At 44.3% G+C, this 16,179-nt stretch overlaps 1 protein-coding gene across 2 annotated transcripts in view; it reads right to left on the reverse strand.

Moving 5' to 3' along the window:
* The window catches only part of PCOLCE2 (procollagen C-endopeptidase enhancer 2), a 49,366-nt gene that overhangs the window by 12,383 nt on the left and 20,804 nt on the right, over positions 1–16,179 (reverse strand). The window contains exons 1-4 of one of the 2 annotated variants that reach the window (XM_052686768.1): positions 10,081–10,212; positions 9,302–9,410; positions 1,600–1,855; positions 374–498 (exon numbers count right to left, since the gene is read on the reverse strand). In XM_052686768.1, coding sequence (XP_052542728.1) covers positions 374–498; positions 1,600–1,855; positions 9,302–9,410; positions 10,081–10,169 — 579 coding nt within the window. In that variant the 5' untranslated portion in view covers positions 10,170–10,212. Of the gene's footprint in view, positions 1–373; positions 499–1,599; positions 1,856–9,301; positions 9,411–10,080; positions 10,213–16,179 lie in introns of those variants that run through there. The other variant, XM_052686769.1, reaches the window with a different exon arrangement.

Genomic DNA, 16,179 nt, shown 5'->3' on the forward strand with positions numbered 1-16,179 from the left:
TTCACCACCATCATTATCGTGTTAAGTCCTGAGATGATCACTTCCCCTAGCTTATTTTGCATGATGGTTTGTTGATTAACAAAATTGTCTTTAAAAGATCTTCTCTAAAGGCCTCACCAGTCATAGATGCTCTAGAAGCTGAATACAGGGGAATTTACCAGTGCGCACAAGAGGGCGTTTAGTGCTTCTCGTGTTCTCTCAGCTGCCCCACGTCACGTGAGGTGAGTGCAGCTGAAGTGCAGCTGCGCCTGCACTCTGCTCATCTCTCTGACTTCAAGCTTCAGCCAGGTGGTATTTTTACCACGAGTGCAGCCTGAGTGGCACCTCTGTGTGTGGCTGCTGGGGAGGGAGGTGGGGTTAGGCGGTGCGTTACCTGGTTCTTGGGGGCCACGATGTGCCAGGAGCACGTGACGCCTGCTGGGTAGTCCCGCTCTGGCCAGTTGGGTGTTTGGAAGGAGCCGGAAGGCTTCTCCAGCCGTCCCCCGCAGTACTGGTCACCTGGAAGTACAGCACACTGTGCGTGGTATGATGTGGGTGATGGGCCGACCTTGCTGTGCTGTGCGCCACTGCCCAGGTGCTGCTGGGGTCTCAGGGGGATCTGTGAGGAGAGGCCAGGCTGCGCCATGCTGGGCGCTGCCGCTCCAGCAGCCCCAGTGCTGTACATCCGGGCCCAGCAGCATGCTGGCAGCTCCTCAGAGAACATACCACGAAAAAAGGGTATAAAACACCAGAGAGAGAGAAGAGAAAGACGGGGGAAGGGAGAAGCAGCAGGAGGAGCCGTGGGGAGCTGGAGGCATTCCCTGAGCTATGCCCTGGAGCGCCCACCACACGCAGGTGCATTCCTCTGTGCCTGCTCCTCAGGTCACAGACCTGCACCAGGTATGTAATCCTTATTTGTAATAGGATTATGAGTCTTCATAAAAGTGATTTCATCATGTCATGGTTGTCTCTATATTCTCCTTTGTCCCGGTAGCAAAAGCCTTCAAGTGGTTGGCCTGCCAACCAACAAGAGCACAGTGACACGTCCTCCCTGTCATCTCCAGGCAAAAACTAATGCCTTTGACTACAGTTGTCCCTAATACATTTTTCTTTCTTGTTTTTTTTAAACATAGAAGTTTACAACCCCCAATGTTGTGTAGCACAGCACTGTAGCCACCTGAATTGCTCCCTGAGAAAAAATGCCCTCTCCTTTCCTTTGCAGCCACTTGCTTTCTGTATTAGAAGTGACTGTGGCTGTGTTACCCATCTGCTCTCTCCACATCAGTCCAGAGATCAGGGCCAACTCCTATACTCTTGTGGAACTGTTTTCCACTTTTCTGTGCTGAATTTTATCTGCCGTTTTACTGACAAGCTATTACCATATTGCTGCTAGATGCAGCCCTTCTGCAACTCCTGGAGTACAGTCAGTTCTCTTCTTTACCACTTTGATTAACTAGCTGTTATGAGTAAGCAATTGTACTCTGCTGTTTGCTAAGCAAGTTAGTTAATGAATACACTGATCACCACAATTCCTAATGCCTCTGAAACCGCATCTTAAGTGTTAGTGTAGCTCTCCATAAAGTTAAATTTGTCTTCAGCACATATGTAACTGTTGGTTACCTCTTTCATGTGGTTCTGCTGCAGAAAACTTTGCAATGAATCCACTTCCTGCAGTATTAGCATCTGAAGTCATCTGCACCAGCATCTTATTGCTGCTGGATACAAGGGCACCTGGTTTCACTGTACCACAGAACCTTCCGATGCGCTGTCCGTTGGTGTGGCCGCTGTATATATCCACAAAATCGTACCGGCACAAATTGTCACTTTCCAGGTCTAAGTATCTAAAAGAAAGAACCACCACTTTTCCTTCGGGAACCTGTAGAGAGAGAGAGGAGGGAGACAGAGATCTTGAGGTGTGACTGACAGCACATACCTACCTGATCTGTGTACGTGAATATTTTCACATCCTTCTCCTCTTGCCTATTAAGTTCTTTTTGCCAACTATACCCCAAACAATGGTTTTTGTATGGCCCATCTTATTGGGCCAATTGTAAAAATAAAGCTCTGGCCATCTCAGCTGCCATTGTCTTCCTCCCAGTGCATGGTACCCTCTACCCAGATGCTCATAGCTGGTTATGTGCCATCACCTCCCAGCTCAGTGTGGCAGGTTTCACTTAGTCCTGCTGAAAGTACGTGCTCAGCCAGGTGGCTCCCTGTCACCAAAGGAGGCTAGGGGGTGAAATGAACGGGGTTACTTTCCTTTAAATATGGAACAAGCCGTTCATAATTCTGAGGAAATGAAATGGCTGCTCTTATGTTGCTGATTGGTCATATGGTTTCATAGGGTTTTATTTATTTATTTGCATAACTTACTTACAGCTAATGCTGAACAACCTTAATATCAGCTATTGGACTGGGTTCATTCAGCTTGTAGGCTGCACTTCCATTTGGAAAGCATGTGTAAAACTATAAAGAGTTCCAAAGAACCATTAGCGGGTGCCCTCAATACACAAAAGTTTTGTTTTCTGAAGCATTTGAGAAAACATAAGACAGAGTACATCTCTTATGTCTGTATCTGTGGGCACTGTGAAAGAGGGAAGACTACTGACAAGGATGTAAATTAACAGAGGGTAGTAGCTTTCAAGGAGGGGACCGTTCCTTAGGATAGAGTTGCAAGCTTTTAAGAGCATAAGCAGCACGCTGAGAAGTGTAAACTATTCTAACAAGCGCTCAGTACTACTTGAGAGGAGAAAAAGAACTATTTTAAAGCATAGAGGGACCTCAGATAGGCAGAATGTGATGATCTTTGCTCAATTTGTAGTCCGCTAGAGTGGTTACCAATTAAAATAATTGCAGCTGTCTGGGACACTGCTGTTTTCTGCTTTAAATACATAACACACACTTAATATATCTGCAGTAAGTCCATATTTACACCACTCCATTTAAGAGCTTGTGAATTTTTTCCTTCCTTAAGAGTGACTCATTTTTAAAAACACCAGTTTGAGATAAACTGGACCTAAACTGTTTCTATATGAAATTGTCAAACAGTCTTTGAATTCTCTCAGTTGTTAAAAATGCTTTTTCAGATGGAAGAGGATAGATGGAAATGAGTTCTTAATCCACAGAAGAGACTAATAAAAGCAGCAATAACCAAATGTAATGAAAAAAATGTGCTGCTTATATATTAAGGTTACTCGTTTCTGTAGCTACTTTCATGTCCAGTGCCAGTACTGATCCTGCAGGGCAGACTTTGCACAAGCTGATCACATCTGTCCAGGGTACACATACATGCTGGCTGATCAGCCCTGCTGCATTCACCTTGTTGTATAGAATTTACTGTCAGAATACGTTCTTTTAATCCTTGTTCAAAGTTCTCTCCAAAAATGCATGCAGCTCTCCTGTGCTGACGCATGTTATTACTACTACTACTAGTACATCAAAACCACAGAGCTCATCTAATCTTACCCAGAAATTCCAAAGCACAATGACTATGTTTTAGAAAACTTTAAGGTCAAATGTTAGGTTTAGCTCTCGTGCTACTGAAATGAGCAAACCCTGTACAGGAAAATAACCCACATGTGTATTTATTCAGCATGAGGCCAATACAGATGTGGGGACATTTTGTAAGAATTTCTGTGAAAGCAATATGACTCCTTGAGTTGCTGATCTCGTAACTAAACCTCTCGTTATTGCTTTCACTTGTCTCCTGGTCTGGATCACTCAGAGGCATTAAGGCATGTATCATTTTAACAGAGAAAAGTCTAAGAGGAATGTGAGATTCATGTCAGAAGAACAGATGTTATTTACAGTTATCCTACAGACTCTGTGTGACTAAAGAAAAATGCTGGCTGTAAATTTAGTCAGATAAAGTCAGATTTAGGCAGTTAAAAGCATCCTCTTTTCAGAAGTAGTAAACAGCTGTACATAAAATAATGTGTGCTCTTCTGGTGTTGCTTGTTGTTTTTAATTTTATCCTGGTACAACAAGAACCAGGTGACCTTTCAAAGGCACCATGTTCTAATTTTACACAGGCTAAGCTCTTTGTCCAGCATTTCCCACTACATACTTTCAATGTCTTGCAGTTTTGCTACAACTTACTCATCTTTAATGAGTTTCCCCTTTTCCTTCCGTTGTTTCTGAAAGTTGAGCTGCTCCATCATATTAGAGAAAGTAGTTTTGTCAGTGCTTATCAGATTTTCCCAACTTTCTGAGCTTCATTTTCTTTTTTGAAGACACCTGGTCCCTTCAGGAGCTTGGAAAAGGAAGCTGAAATGTGGAAGCTGGCTGATTTTGGGGTAAGGAAGAGGATTTTTGCTTTTCCACAGCGCTCACGCATTTCCCTAGGCTTCCCACTCCCTTGTGCTGCCCCAGGTGGGGCATTGAGAACCAGCACATACGGCTGATCAGTGACTGAGAGGGTGGAGGATGGCAAAGCAGCCCGACTGAATTGCCAGCCTGCCATTCACTCCAGTCTTGGGTTTTCTGTTTCGTGGTAAGGGGAATTCTATGCACTGTTATATGCTTCCTTCTTTCTTTACCACTACCTGTGTGATACTGTACTTCATGACATTGTATATTTTGTAAGTTTTTATTGTCCCTAGCTTTCAATCTACTTGATCTTGGCCAAGACTGTTCCTCGTATTTGTAGTCAGCAGTCATGAATGTTTAACAAGAAGCCTATGCAGACCTTAGTTGTCAGAACAATCCTTGCACACATTTAGCCAAATTTGAGAAGAAAAGTTGTTTACAGTTATGTGAACTGGGTTCCTTAATAACAGGTACTACTTTCTGTCATTATGTTATATATTAATGTCATTACTTTATATATTACTGCCATTACTTATTAAAATAATATTTGCCATTATTCACAAAAACAACAAATGTGTTCTACCATGCTGAAGGAATTACAAGTTTGTGGGCTGACCAGATGACACACAAGTGCAGATGATGGCAGTTCCACATTCTGGCAACAGCCACACCAGCTTGCAGCTACTCCCAAGGAATCCCACCCTAAATACATGCATTTTTGGAAAACAATACTTTTCTTTAATTTCTACCATTTCCTTTTCAAAATGTTGAAAGCCAGCATGTTAAAATCTGCCAATGTTTATCCTTGGACATTTCAAATATTGCTCCATGAAAAACCCAGGGGAGAAAGTAGAGGCCAACATGACTCAGTTTTGTTTGAGACACATCCGAGCCTGATGCATGTGAAGAATGGGATACCTCAGGGGAGGAATTGGAAGGAATTGCAGCTCTGCTCACATGAAAGATAAAGAAGTCAAAGGAAGAATATGATGTGATGCTTCCCTTGCAGGGTGTGCCTTATTATTCTGTTTTATCTGCCCAAGTGGTATCTTGCAATGGCAGAGCCACAGCTTCTGCTCCTCCTTATTGCACTGAGGGTGACTGACCCTTACCTGCACTTTATTTCACTTATGTGACTCTCTGAACTTCTTTAGGATCAGATATTATGGTACTCAACTCCTGTGAAGGATGCTGCTTCTTTTCATGAATTTGCATTATTCGCATTGAAAGCTGAAGGAGAAGAGTGCTCCCTCAATTTTGGGGAAGAGCTGTTCCAGAGCATAATTTTCATAAATCATCCATGTAGGATATTAACCTCTTGGAATGAGCATGATTATCTTATGTACACAACCTACCACAAAATAAGATCACTAGATCTTTTTTGGTTATCGTTTATTACAGGTATTTAATGTTAATTAAAATTTACTTACATTTAAAGTAATGAAGCTACTTTCCTGTTGTTGTTCTCGCTGAAAAAAAGAGCTTTTTCATCATTATGCCTCTTCCAGTTTGTATGGAGAATTCCCAAATCATCTCACTTTCCAAATTATTTGTTTCAGTTTATTTGCTTTGGAAATAATCATTTGTTGGTGAAAAATCCTGAAATACTAACTTTCTGAGGAAATATTTTGGCTGATTTTTAAGCCTATACTGTAAATGTTCAATAGCAAAATACCGATTGTATGTTATGCCATAGCAGTCCCAGGTAGACGTGAAAAAACATATCAGCTATTTTCAAGCTAAACACATTAGTTGTCTCGACCAAGAAGGAATGTGACAGATACTTGGAATGACATCCCAGGATGAGCCACAGTTTGAGCCCAGTCTCTTGTTCCCTAGCTCTGTCCTCTTCAGCCAGAAAGAACGAATCGAGAAATTCCTATCAGTTTGCTCTCCCTGGCAAGCCACCAGATTCTGTTAAACTGTTCATTTGCAATCCATGCAACCGTGAGGAAAGACTTTCTCTACAGGAAGCTGCACATCTATATGGGAAAATGAAGGGCAGATTCCCAAGCTCCCTGATAAGTAAAATTTTCTGACTCTGTTTGTTGTCAGCCAATCTGCCGGGACAGCTCCTGAACCTACAAAAACATCACCTTACGTAACTCTGACAGTCTGCGGTATTATTTTTGCACGTAAAATGGCGAGACTTTTAAAAGAACTGCAGTCTGCCAGAAAAACACAGGATAGTGATCCGGCTTGTTGGACTGCGTGACACATTTATGTGAGGTGATAGCCAAGAAGGATTACAGAGCATTAAAAGTAAACGTATGTGACACTTTAGATAAAGCTATATACATTACTATAGGAAAGGAAATAGCTGTACAAATGACTTCTTAGCAAAGCCAACTGAAAGCTGCAGGGTAGTCTGCCAAAGTTGTAATAGAACCACAAGCATGTGCTGAACACTTCTTAGAGCTCTTAGAATAGAGGAGCTGTTTTCTTTAGCCAGCTGAAAAAGTCCCAGTCTCTTGAACTAACAGAACCATAATTGAGTTAGAGAGACTCTTCTAGCTCCAGCAAACCAGTTGGAAGGATTTCAGCTGATACACTGCTACGTTGCTTTATCTGTATTACCCATGCATTTTCTGAACCTGCTTGCTTCTAAAGAACGAATTAGCTGTCAATGCCTCGCTGGGGATTTTCTCTCTAAGTGATGAGATCCTGTAGTTGAGAAAACACAGTGTTGGGCCTCTTGAGCCCCAGATGAAAAGCAATCTTTGTCTCTCCCAGCCTTACAGATTGGCCTGATCCTGCACCAGACAGTGGGTTTCAGGAAGATGCTCACTGCCTTTGAATAAAATGGACAGGCAAGAGCCTCACTCACCTTCCAAGCAAGATAAGATGCTAAATGAGAAAGCTTAACAGAGTAACTGCAGCATACGAATTTCTTCATGGCAGTGAAACTTGCTTTTTTCTTTGGGTGTTTCTGTAAACTATTTCAAGTCTCAGCGTATCTGGCAAAAGGAATTTGTTGTTTAAACTCCAGTAAACCAGATCCTTGAGTGTACCATTTTCCTTTAGTTTGGTAAATCACTCTTTTTACAGACTGAGACTGCACAGTTTGATAGGCCTTCCCTAAATCCTCCCTGCACTTCCAAAAGACAGGGTGTTCTGCACAATTCCTGGGGAAAAATCTGCTTGGCAGAGTGAACAGTGTCTAATTGGAGTTGCATGAGGTGGGGGCACGGGGGAGCCTCAGCTTCTGCAGTCATGCAGCCCTTCTCTGACCTTGGGTGAGCTACAGAGGGCAGGACAACATCATCCAGAAGAGCAGGGGCAAATGGCAGCAGAGCTGCAAAGTAAGGATGAGGATGGTGTTGAAATGTCAGGAGCCATTTATTTCCCTCCCGTGCTCAACAAGGCCCAAATGCAGACATAGCTCTGCTATAGCTTTGCGGTAAGGCTGCTCACACCTGTAAGGCTAACCTGGGTGCTCACATCTTGTTGGCAACTGCAGCTTTAAGTCTGCCATGAAACCATGCTGTGAACTCATTAGATACAACCAACCGTCCTCACGTTACTTCCAACAGATGCAGAATGGCAGCTCCAGGGAGCTGCTTTAACTCTGCGTTTATACTCTGAAAGTTTTAATGGTAACAAAAATGATGCTCTTGTCATCAAGATGGCTATCCTTCAGGTTCAGCGCTGGACTTTTGAACATCTAATACCAATTTATGTTGGTAAACTAACTTGGATTATTTTTCCTTCTATTTAAGGCATGTGCCTATGACCCCAAATGGAATTGGCGTTTGCTGTTCAGACGGCAAGGTGGGCCGTGCTGAGATCCAGCCTCCTCAGACAGCAGGAAGCGAATCTATTTGGAAGCATACATCTCACACTGTACTCGTCTGGATAATGCCCTTCATGGATTGAAGGTAACCTTTAACTCGGCCCTAATAATTAGGCAGCATGAAGGTGCAGAAAGCAGCTGTTGCAGCTTCACAGCCTTCAGACCTTCAGTCCTTCAGACACAATGTTTAAAATTACATCACTCATTGGTACAAGAGTTGTTTCAACCAAACACTGTAAACAGATCAATGCCTCCTGCTTTGCGTCAGCATCTCTATAGTAGCAGGAGACAATTACCCTGTAACATCCTGTTCGGCTGCCATCACCGGCCCATAGTGCAGGCTTTGAACTAAGGCCGTCTTTACTGCTCCCTTCAACACAAAGACCACTTTGTTAAATACTGCTTTTTCTTCTGCAGAGTCCATACCCTAGGACTGAATGCCAAAGGAGCTCTTAGCGAGCGGTGCATAAAACGATGGAAGGGGAATTTGGTGGGCAAATGTGGAAGGCTCCATTTGTACTGATGTGAGGAAAAGGAAAGTTGTTCGGATCTCTTTTTCTGAGTTGTGAGTTAGGACACATCCAGCACTGGACTGTTCAGGCCTTGTTGCCTAATGGTGTCTGTGAGTACAGTGCCTCTGCACTACAGCTTCATCTCGGCATCAAAGTATCAAGTCACACCCTATGCTTTTCCATGGCCATCGGTAAACACAACAACACCTCCTTTTTGCTTTGCAGTGTGACATAGTCCAGTTGTCCTTCCTGGCAAAACAGCTTTACTATGAACACACTATAAGCAAACCTATTCATGCTGTTTTCATTTCTGCTTGAAAGTTCTGCATCTCCTTGCCAATTAGTTTTGCTTTTCATGATATTTTATGTTGCCTACCCCTCAAAGCTTTGCTTTTACTATTCTGGTCTAACTGCTGATTTCTGTGCTGATAAGAACTGTACAGGTTTGCTCTCAGGGGGGTTGATTTTAAAACAGTTAAGACATATCTATGAAAGCCAGTGAAATTTTGATCCAACCATAGACAAGGTCTGTTCTTTACTGTACTCTTTAGCCACTCTTATCATATATATCAGAGCTATCCTAAAGTGCTCTAGATAGTTGAGCTGTGCTGAGTTCCTAGCTCACTACTGCACAGATTTCCTGCCCCCTACGAACCACTGGCATTAACAGCAGTTCATTGCCTGACTTTGTGAGATTAGAAGTTCTTACCGTGATCTTCCAGGTACATTTGCTGTTTGGAGGGTAGACTCCCGGAAATCCTTCACTCCCAATGAACCCCGACTCTCCCGATACAACTCCTCCACATGTAAAAGTAGGCCTGAGATAACAGGAAAAACAGCACTTCATTTTTAACTATACTTCATTTATTGTTTGTATAATAAGAAAGGGGTGCTGATAGTCTGAATTCTTAAACCAAAGCTGGAATATTTAAAATTCTCAGTAACTTCAGACAAACTTTTCATTGCCTGATGCCAGCAGGGACACTGTGTGCAGTGCAACAGCGTTGACGAGTACCTTTCATCATGTTCTACTGTGCAAGGTGGTGGTGGAGATGCATTGTAGCAAATCGCTATTCTAATTATCAAGGATTATTAACAAGTCTTTTGATAATAAAATAAAGTACTAATTCTCATCTGTCCCACCCCGCAACGCTCTGAACTCAGCCATATAACAAAGCAGCTCTCTGGCAGTTTCCTATAGCTCGAGGCCGCCAACCGCCCGCACGCAGCTCGTGAGGCTCAGCCGGGCCGGGCGGCTGTTCCAGCGCTGCAGGCGGCAGCGCGTTCGGTAGCGCTCGGCACCCCGCGCCGCTGCCGCCGAGGACACGGCTGAGCTGCGCACGTGGGGACGGACGGAGCCGCGCCGATGGCGCCGCTCTCGCACGGGGCCGTTCCGCGCAGGAGCCCGGCACGCCCGCGGCTCTCGGCAGAGCCTGGGCCGAGCGGGGCGAGGCGGGAGGGGATGGGTCGGCCCGGGCCGGGCGGTACCTGGGCGGCGGGGCGGCGGGGCGCGCCCTCGGCAGCAGCAGCAACAGCGGCAGCAGCAGCGGCAGCGACCGCGGGGCGGCGAGCGGCATCCTCGGGCGGCGGCGGCTGCTGGGGCCGGGCTGGAGTAGGGCTTCTGCGGCTGCCGCCCGCTCTTCCCGTGCGCTGCGACCGGGGAGGAGGCAAAGGCGTCCGCGGCCCTCCGCCCCCGGGGCAGGGCAGGGCAGGGGCCGTGCGGGGCAGGACCACGCGCCCGCCCTCCTTCCGCGGGGCGCGGTCGCTGCCGGCTCTCCCCCGGGGCCGCTGCCCGGCGCGCCCCTCGGTGCCCAGGGACTGCGGCCCCGGCCCGGGCCCCCCCGGCTCCGCCCGCTCTGCCCTCAGGTGGCGCGGCGCTGCTCCGCCCGAGCGGCAGTGAGCGCGGTGCGAGCGAGTGTGCGGGAGCCGCTTCGTCCGGAGCTCTGGCGGCCGCGCTGTAAAAGGCTGCTTCGTTTAAATTCTAAAGCAGACTTTAAATGCTCCTTCTTGTTTACCGGTTGGTAATCCTGACCCGTTTCAGCAGCGTTTTCACTCTGGCTGTGAAAGATGCTCATTAAAGGGCTGCGGCAGAGCTCACAGCGATGAACTCAGCGGTTGTGTGTGTGTGGGGGACTCGGGACCAGGATGTTTGGGAAAGAAACGGAATACCAGCTCAGGAGTCTCGCTGCAGAAAACTTGATCTTAAAAACCTAGTTTCTGAAAGCAGTGTTAATACAGATGGATCGTGACGGAGGGTGTCAAGCCGATAAGTGAAAATTTACCTTTTAAGGATGGTTTTAAGAGCAGCCTGCACCTCTGTATGCTTTAAGTGCTTCTTCCCATAGAAAGAGGTACAAAAGCTTGCACGAAGCAAAGCCTGGGGGAACTGAGCAGTGGAAGGCTCTGCAATTGTTGTGAGGCAAGGCAGAATGCAAACCTGTTCACTCATTTCTGCCCTGTTTGTTAAGCGCTCACTGCTCATATTCCTGCAAAACACAAAGAAAGCTGTTCCTACTGCCATGGCTTAGAAGCAGTGCTGTCTTACACGAAATACACTGAGAATTAAACAGAAAAAAGGATGCTGCAAGGTAGTGGATGTAATGTCTGTTCTCTCATTTCTGTAGAGCTGGATGAAGAAAGCAGTAGGATAGCATGGATGTGCATGTATTGAATTTCCAAGATTTGTGTAGAAGTGCAGCTTCTGTTGGGGTATCCCAATAACAGTGGTTGGTAAGAGGAACCAACAGCATTCCTGCATTCAGGGAGGCAATGGAAAACAGCAAGGAGCAGAGGCTGAGGTGTGTGGGGGTTTTGCAGAGGCTCGGGTTTGCTACAGGCATGCTCGTCTCTGCAGCAGCATGGCAGTGCCTGGCCTGCAGCCCTGGGGAGGGGCAGCCCCATGTGGCCTGTGGCACTGAAGGAAGCAGTGCAACACATCTGGGTAAGGAAGTTGCTATCTACAAGATGTGGGGATGGAGGATTTTGACATGATCGGAACAGAGGTAATATTTGCACCTGTATTTTGAGCTGATCTAAAATGGCAGAAATGGGAAATAAGTTAGCCAGAAAGCAGAAAATTACTTAGTCTGTGACCAATAAGTTCCTAGTTAGCAGCCAGAACCACTAGGTATAGTGATTTTAGTTATGAAGGTAGTTTAATGTTCATAAAATTGTTATACATGGAAGTCAGTGAGTTGTGCAATCCTCATGCCACAGACACAAATATTCCCTGCTGTTCTTCTTTGATTGTCAACATTTTTGGAGACTAGAGAAGAATCACTTTTTAAAAAAAACAAGTATTGCAGGCTTTCCATCCACTGCAGAGCTGGATTCCGTGTAGAGCCACCAGTGAGGGTGAGCTCCATTGGGTTACATATTCAGGGACATTTTCTGTGCGATTGCTGCAGATTTAATTTATTCTCAAGTTACTGTTAAACTTCTGGACGGGTCATATGTTAACAGGTTCCTAATCACTACCCGGGAAGGCCTGCAGGTCTGTGCAGTAAAGGGAAAATGAATGGGTGAGCAGCACACTGACACAGGGAAAGCCCTACGCAGTTGCATGCAGACACGCAGCGGGTGCTGGCACCTTCGGTGTCTCAGGGACGGAGCAGCATCACTCCTTGGCATGCCCTGCCCAGCAGCAAACCCTGAATTACAGACTGCAGACAAGGCGCTCAGTCTGAATTAAATTGTATTTACCAAATGTAAATGATGTTGCCGGAGAGAAGTCACCCAGGACTAGACCAATATTCTGGCTGGTTTCCATTGATGGAAGGGTCAGAAAAGTAAAGTAGTTACCTATAAATAAAGATGTTAGCATTGACATTAATATTAAACTAAATGTCTATTAGAAATACAGAAATGGGAATGACCTTTCTTTTTCAAGCCCAGTGTCCCCTGCTGTTTCAGGCTACCAAATAAGTAAGCTCTTTCATAAACTGATGATGCTTCATTTCTGAAGTCAGCAATTTTCAGGGTCAGCATCTTGGTGTTGTTTGCAGGGTAAGACTGCACAAGGGGGAAAGGCACAGGTAGGGACTGTACATAAGGAATGTATACTAGAAGGGTTTTAAGCTCAAACCAGAAGATTTACAGGCTCTCATGTAATCTTAATTATGCTGCCTTGCATACGTATTAGGTTGTATAAAAGTTGCATAGGTTATGTTACAAAAATAGCATGAGGAAGGAGTTTATATTGATGTGCACAACAGATGTCTAACTTTTGAAGGCCAACTTTGCAAAACAAGTAAGTTTCTTTTCCAAAATTGTTTCTTTTCTGATGTAGTTTCTTTCTGAACACTGAACAAAAACTTTTTTAGGGCAGAGGAAGACAGGGGATGCTATATGTGTCCCTGAGGCCTGAAATCTGGAGGCCTGGAAATCTGAATCTGTGGTGGGGACAAAAGTGTTCCTAATGTGGCTGTGCACAAGTGGAACGGCTGCTGGTCTGACTAAAAAGATGACTTTCTGAGCCCTTATGCTCCAACTTCTACCCAGGTCTGCTTTCCTCTGTGCAAAGCGATCTGCGTAAGGGCCCTTGCAGTGTGACAAAAAGATAAAAGACATAATTCTCTCTCTTAGTGTTCCTGTGCAGGTCTTGTTCATCTGATCCTGTGAAATTATGTGAATTTAATTTCACATAGTAAGTGCTATCAGCGATGGTTCTTTATTTTGTTTGATGTACTCTTACATGCCAAAATCTTGGTATTTTCACTTCCAAAAGAGCTTTGGAATTTCCTGGAATTTCAGGTTGTCCCTTTTCAGAGCAGTACTGTACAGGCAGTAGAGAGAACAAATCCCTGTTTTCTTGATAACCCCAGCACCTACGCTGACTCTTGACTCACACAGTTCCTAAGAATCTCAAAGTTGCTTTGGTTTGTAAGGAAAGCATTTGTTGTGTTATGTGTTTAATTGAATCTGTTACTTCATAGAAATAAAAAACAACACATGAGAGTTGCCACTGGAAGACTCTCGGCCCCCACCCTTCCTTAGGAAGGAATTCCCACTCTGCTCTGTGTTTGTGTTTCAAGCTTCTCTTGCAGCTCGTTCATCAATTGACGTGTTTTCTGGCTTTGCAGAAGATGACTGTGATGTGAAAGACATCTCCTTCACTGCTTTCTGCTAATTCTGAGGTAACAAGTGCAAATGCAGCATCGACAGTACTCCCATGCCTTAAGAAATCAGGAACGGAGCTAGCATCCCTTAATTAACTTTTTCTTCTTCTTTGATGGCTTTACTTCAATTAATAACACATTTAATACAGTTGCAGTACTTGATGATTCATGCTGTCATTTAGCACGGAGACCAGATGTGATGTATTAATCATAAATGTGCTCTACTGTTTCTGCATGGCTTTTCTAATTTATTTTCTGATTCTCATGTTTGCCAGTTTGGCCAATTCTGGCATTGCCAACATGAGAACAGATTAAGGGGAATGGGGCTGATTTATCATCAGTTTGGTCATAATATAAAGATGATAAATCGGGCTGCTACTGCTAAACTGCAAATATTCCTGTAACCAGAGCTCTACTAAGTATTAACCAGTGTGTCTACCATTAAGCAGGGTGCTTGTAAGATTCGTGGTGTTCACAGATACTCCGTTATAACACCAGCTTACAGGATGTTGTGTCAGTGTTTCCACTGAACCATCCCAGATTCTATTAACCAAGGGCAGGCACCTTTAATGACCCGAACACACAGCAGGTGGAGAAATTGCTAATGTACTGATCAGATAAATGGGGTCTCTTAGAATGTTTTCAATCTAAAGCTATCTAATAGTGCATTTTAAAGATGCTGGTCTAAGGAAAATATTTCATACACAAAAGGGAGAGGAGCATAATTGATGGAATGAAAGGCCATAGAAGTAAAAAGGCAGAACTCCTGAAATGCCTGCAGGTAATGTGACAGGCAGTCCCACGGGGGAGTCCTGTAGCAGCAGGCAAAGAAGAGCAAGGCATATCAGTCACCAGCATGGGGCAGGGCTCATCAAGTGTCAGTATGTGCTCTTCTTATCTAGAAAGTGCTAAATACAAAGATAGATTGGCTGCCCAGTTGGACGTTACCCTAGCCTCAATGCAGTCAAAATCAGCAAGTATTTAAGTAGTTAACATTATGAAAGAAGATTCCAGAGGTTCTCTTTGCTTTGCTTTGATGGAGATAGGAAAGAAACTCGAGATCATTGCTTATGCTCAGGGAAGAAAATATGAGAGGAGTCAGAAAGTGTTGTCACTAAAATAGTCAAATTAGACTTTCTGTTCTTGAATATACATGGGCTTTTCTGAAATTAATGCCTCCTAATTTATTATGTTGGCCTACAATGCTGCTTTGAACAATATACAGCATAGCAGCATCCTCTGTCTTCCAAAACCACTGTCACCACCACCAGCAACTTTTCAGCTCAGCTCTGGGTGGAGCTTTTGCTGTGTGATGTGGCACTCCGGTGGTGCTAACGAACTGGTAATTACAGCTATCTTTCCTCCAATTGGGTGCGAAGCAATGGAGGCTTGAGGGTGCATCTGAATCCTCCCAGGAGTTGGGACTGCAGCAATAGCCTTTGCCAGGGACTGCATGTGCAGAGGCAGAGTAACAGAAGTTGAAAGAGACATCAACGATGCTCCTGAGGCATTCCTTTCGAGTTTAGACTGCTCTTTTAGGAAAAATGCTGTTAAAAAGACAACTGGAACCATGACCAAGAAACTGCCTATATTTTGTATGTGCTTAATGCTCTTGTGTTCAAAGAAGAGAAGGTTCTACACCCTCTGCAAGTGAGTAGGTTTGTATTAAGGCACCCAACTTCAGTTCCCTTTTTTCATGTCCTCTGAATTATTTTGCTGAAAAATGAAGATGTGCGAAGAACATCAAATATGTTCTGCGGCCAGTGGTGCTATTGTACAGTTTGTTGTTTGTACAGTTGTACAGTTGATACCTGGAGCCTGAATCTCACGATGCAGTTTCACATATTATAATTAGTTTACTGTTATTGGCAATGCAGCTTGGAAATCAGAACTAAGTCCTCTAAGAAACTACTTCATGCCAACACACCCATTGCTTTCCCTGAATTTCCCTCCACTAGTCTTCATTATAAGCCTATATTTATAAAGGCAAATAGATTGATCTAATTTATTCACTATAAACTGTTTTTAGGAATAAAAATGTTGTAAACAATTTTAGTTCAGCCAGATTTAATACTGTTTTCCTACTTGTACTGAGAAGAATAATCGCTCATTTATTCCTAATACCACAAACTGTAAGGGAAGGGAATGATGAGAGATGACTCCTTCACAAATATGCGAAAGATCCAACAGTCTGTGCAAAGAGATGTGGGAGAATACAAGGAAATAACCATCAGATGTAATGATTATTCCTGCATTTGTTTTCTTGACTGGAATAGTAGGCCCTAGCTTAGCTGAATGTCTCAACAGCTACATGTGAACTACAAGATAGGAAAATCTGTGTCTGAAGGACTTCCTTCCTCGAAGACAAAAATCAGGAACAGGGAAATATCCTTCCCTCAGCTGGCAGGTTAGAGCAGGAGAGCTGAAGTATTTGGGAGGAGACATCTTGATATAGCCATTCTCTGCCAGG

This window comes from Tympanuchus pallidicinctus, unplaced genomic scaffold (assembly GCF_026119805.1).
Source record: "Tympanuchus pallidicinctus isolate F22 unplaced genomic scaffold, pur_lepc_1.0 scaffold22, whole genome shotgun sequence".
NCBI classification, from domain to species: domain Eukaryota; kingdom Metazoa; phylum Chordata; class Aves; order Galliformes; family Phasianidae; genus Tympanuchus; species Tympanuchus pallidicinctus.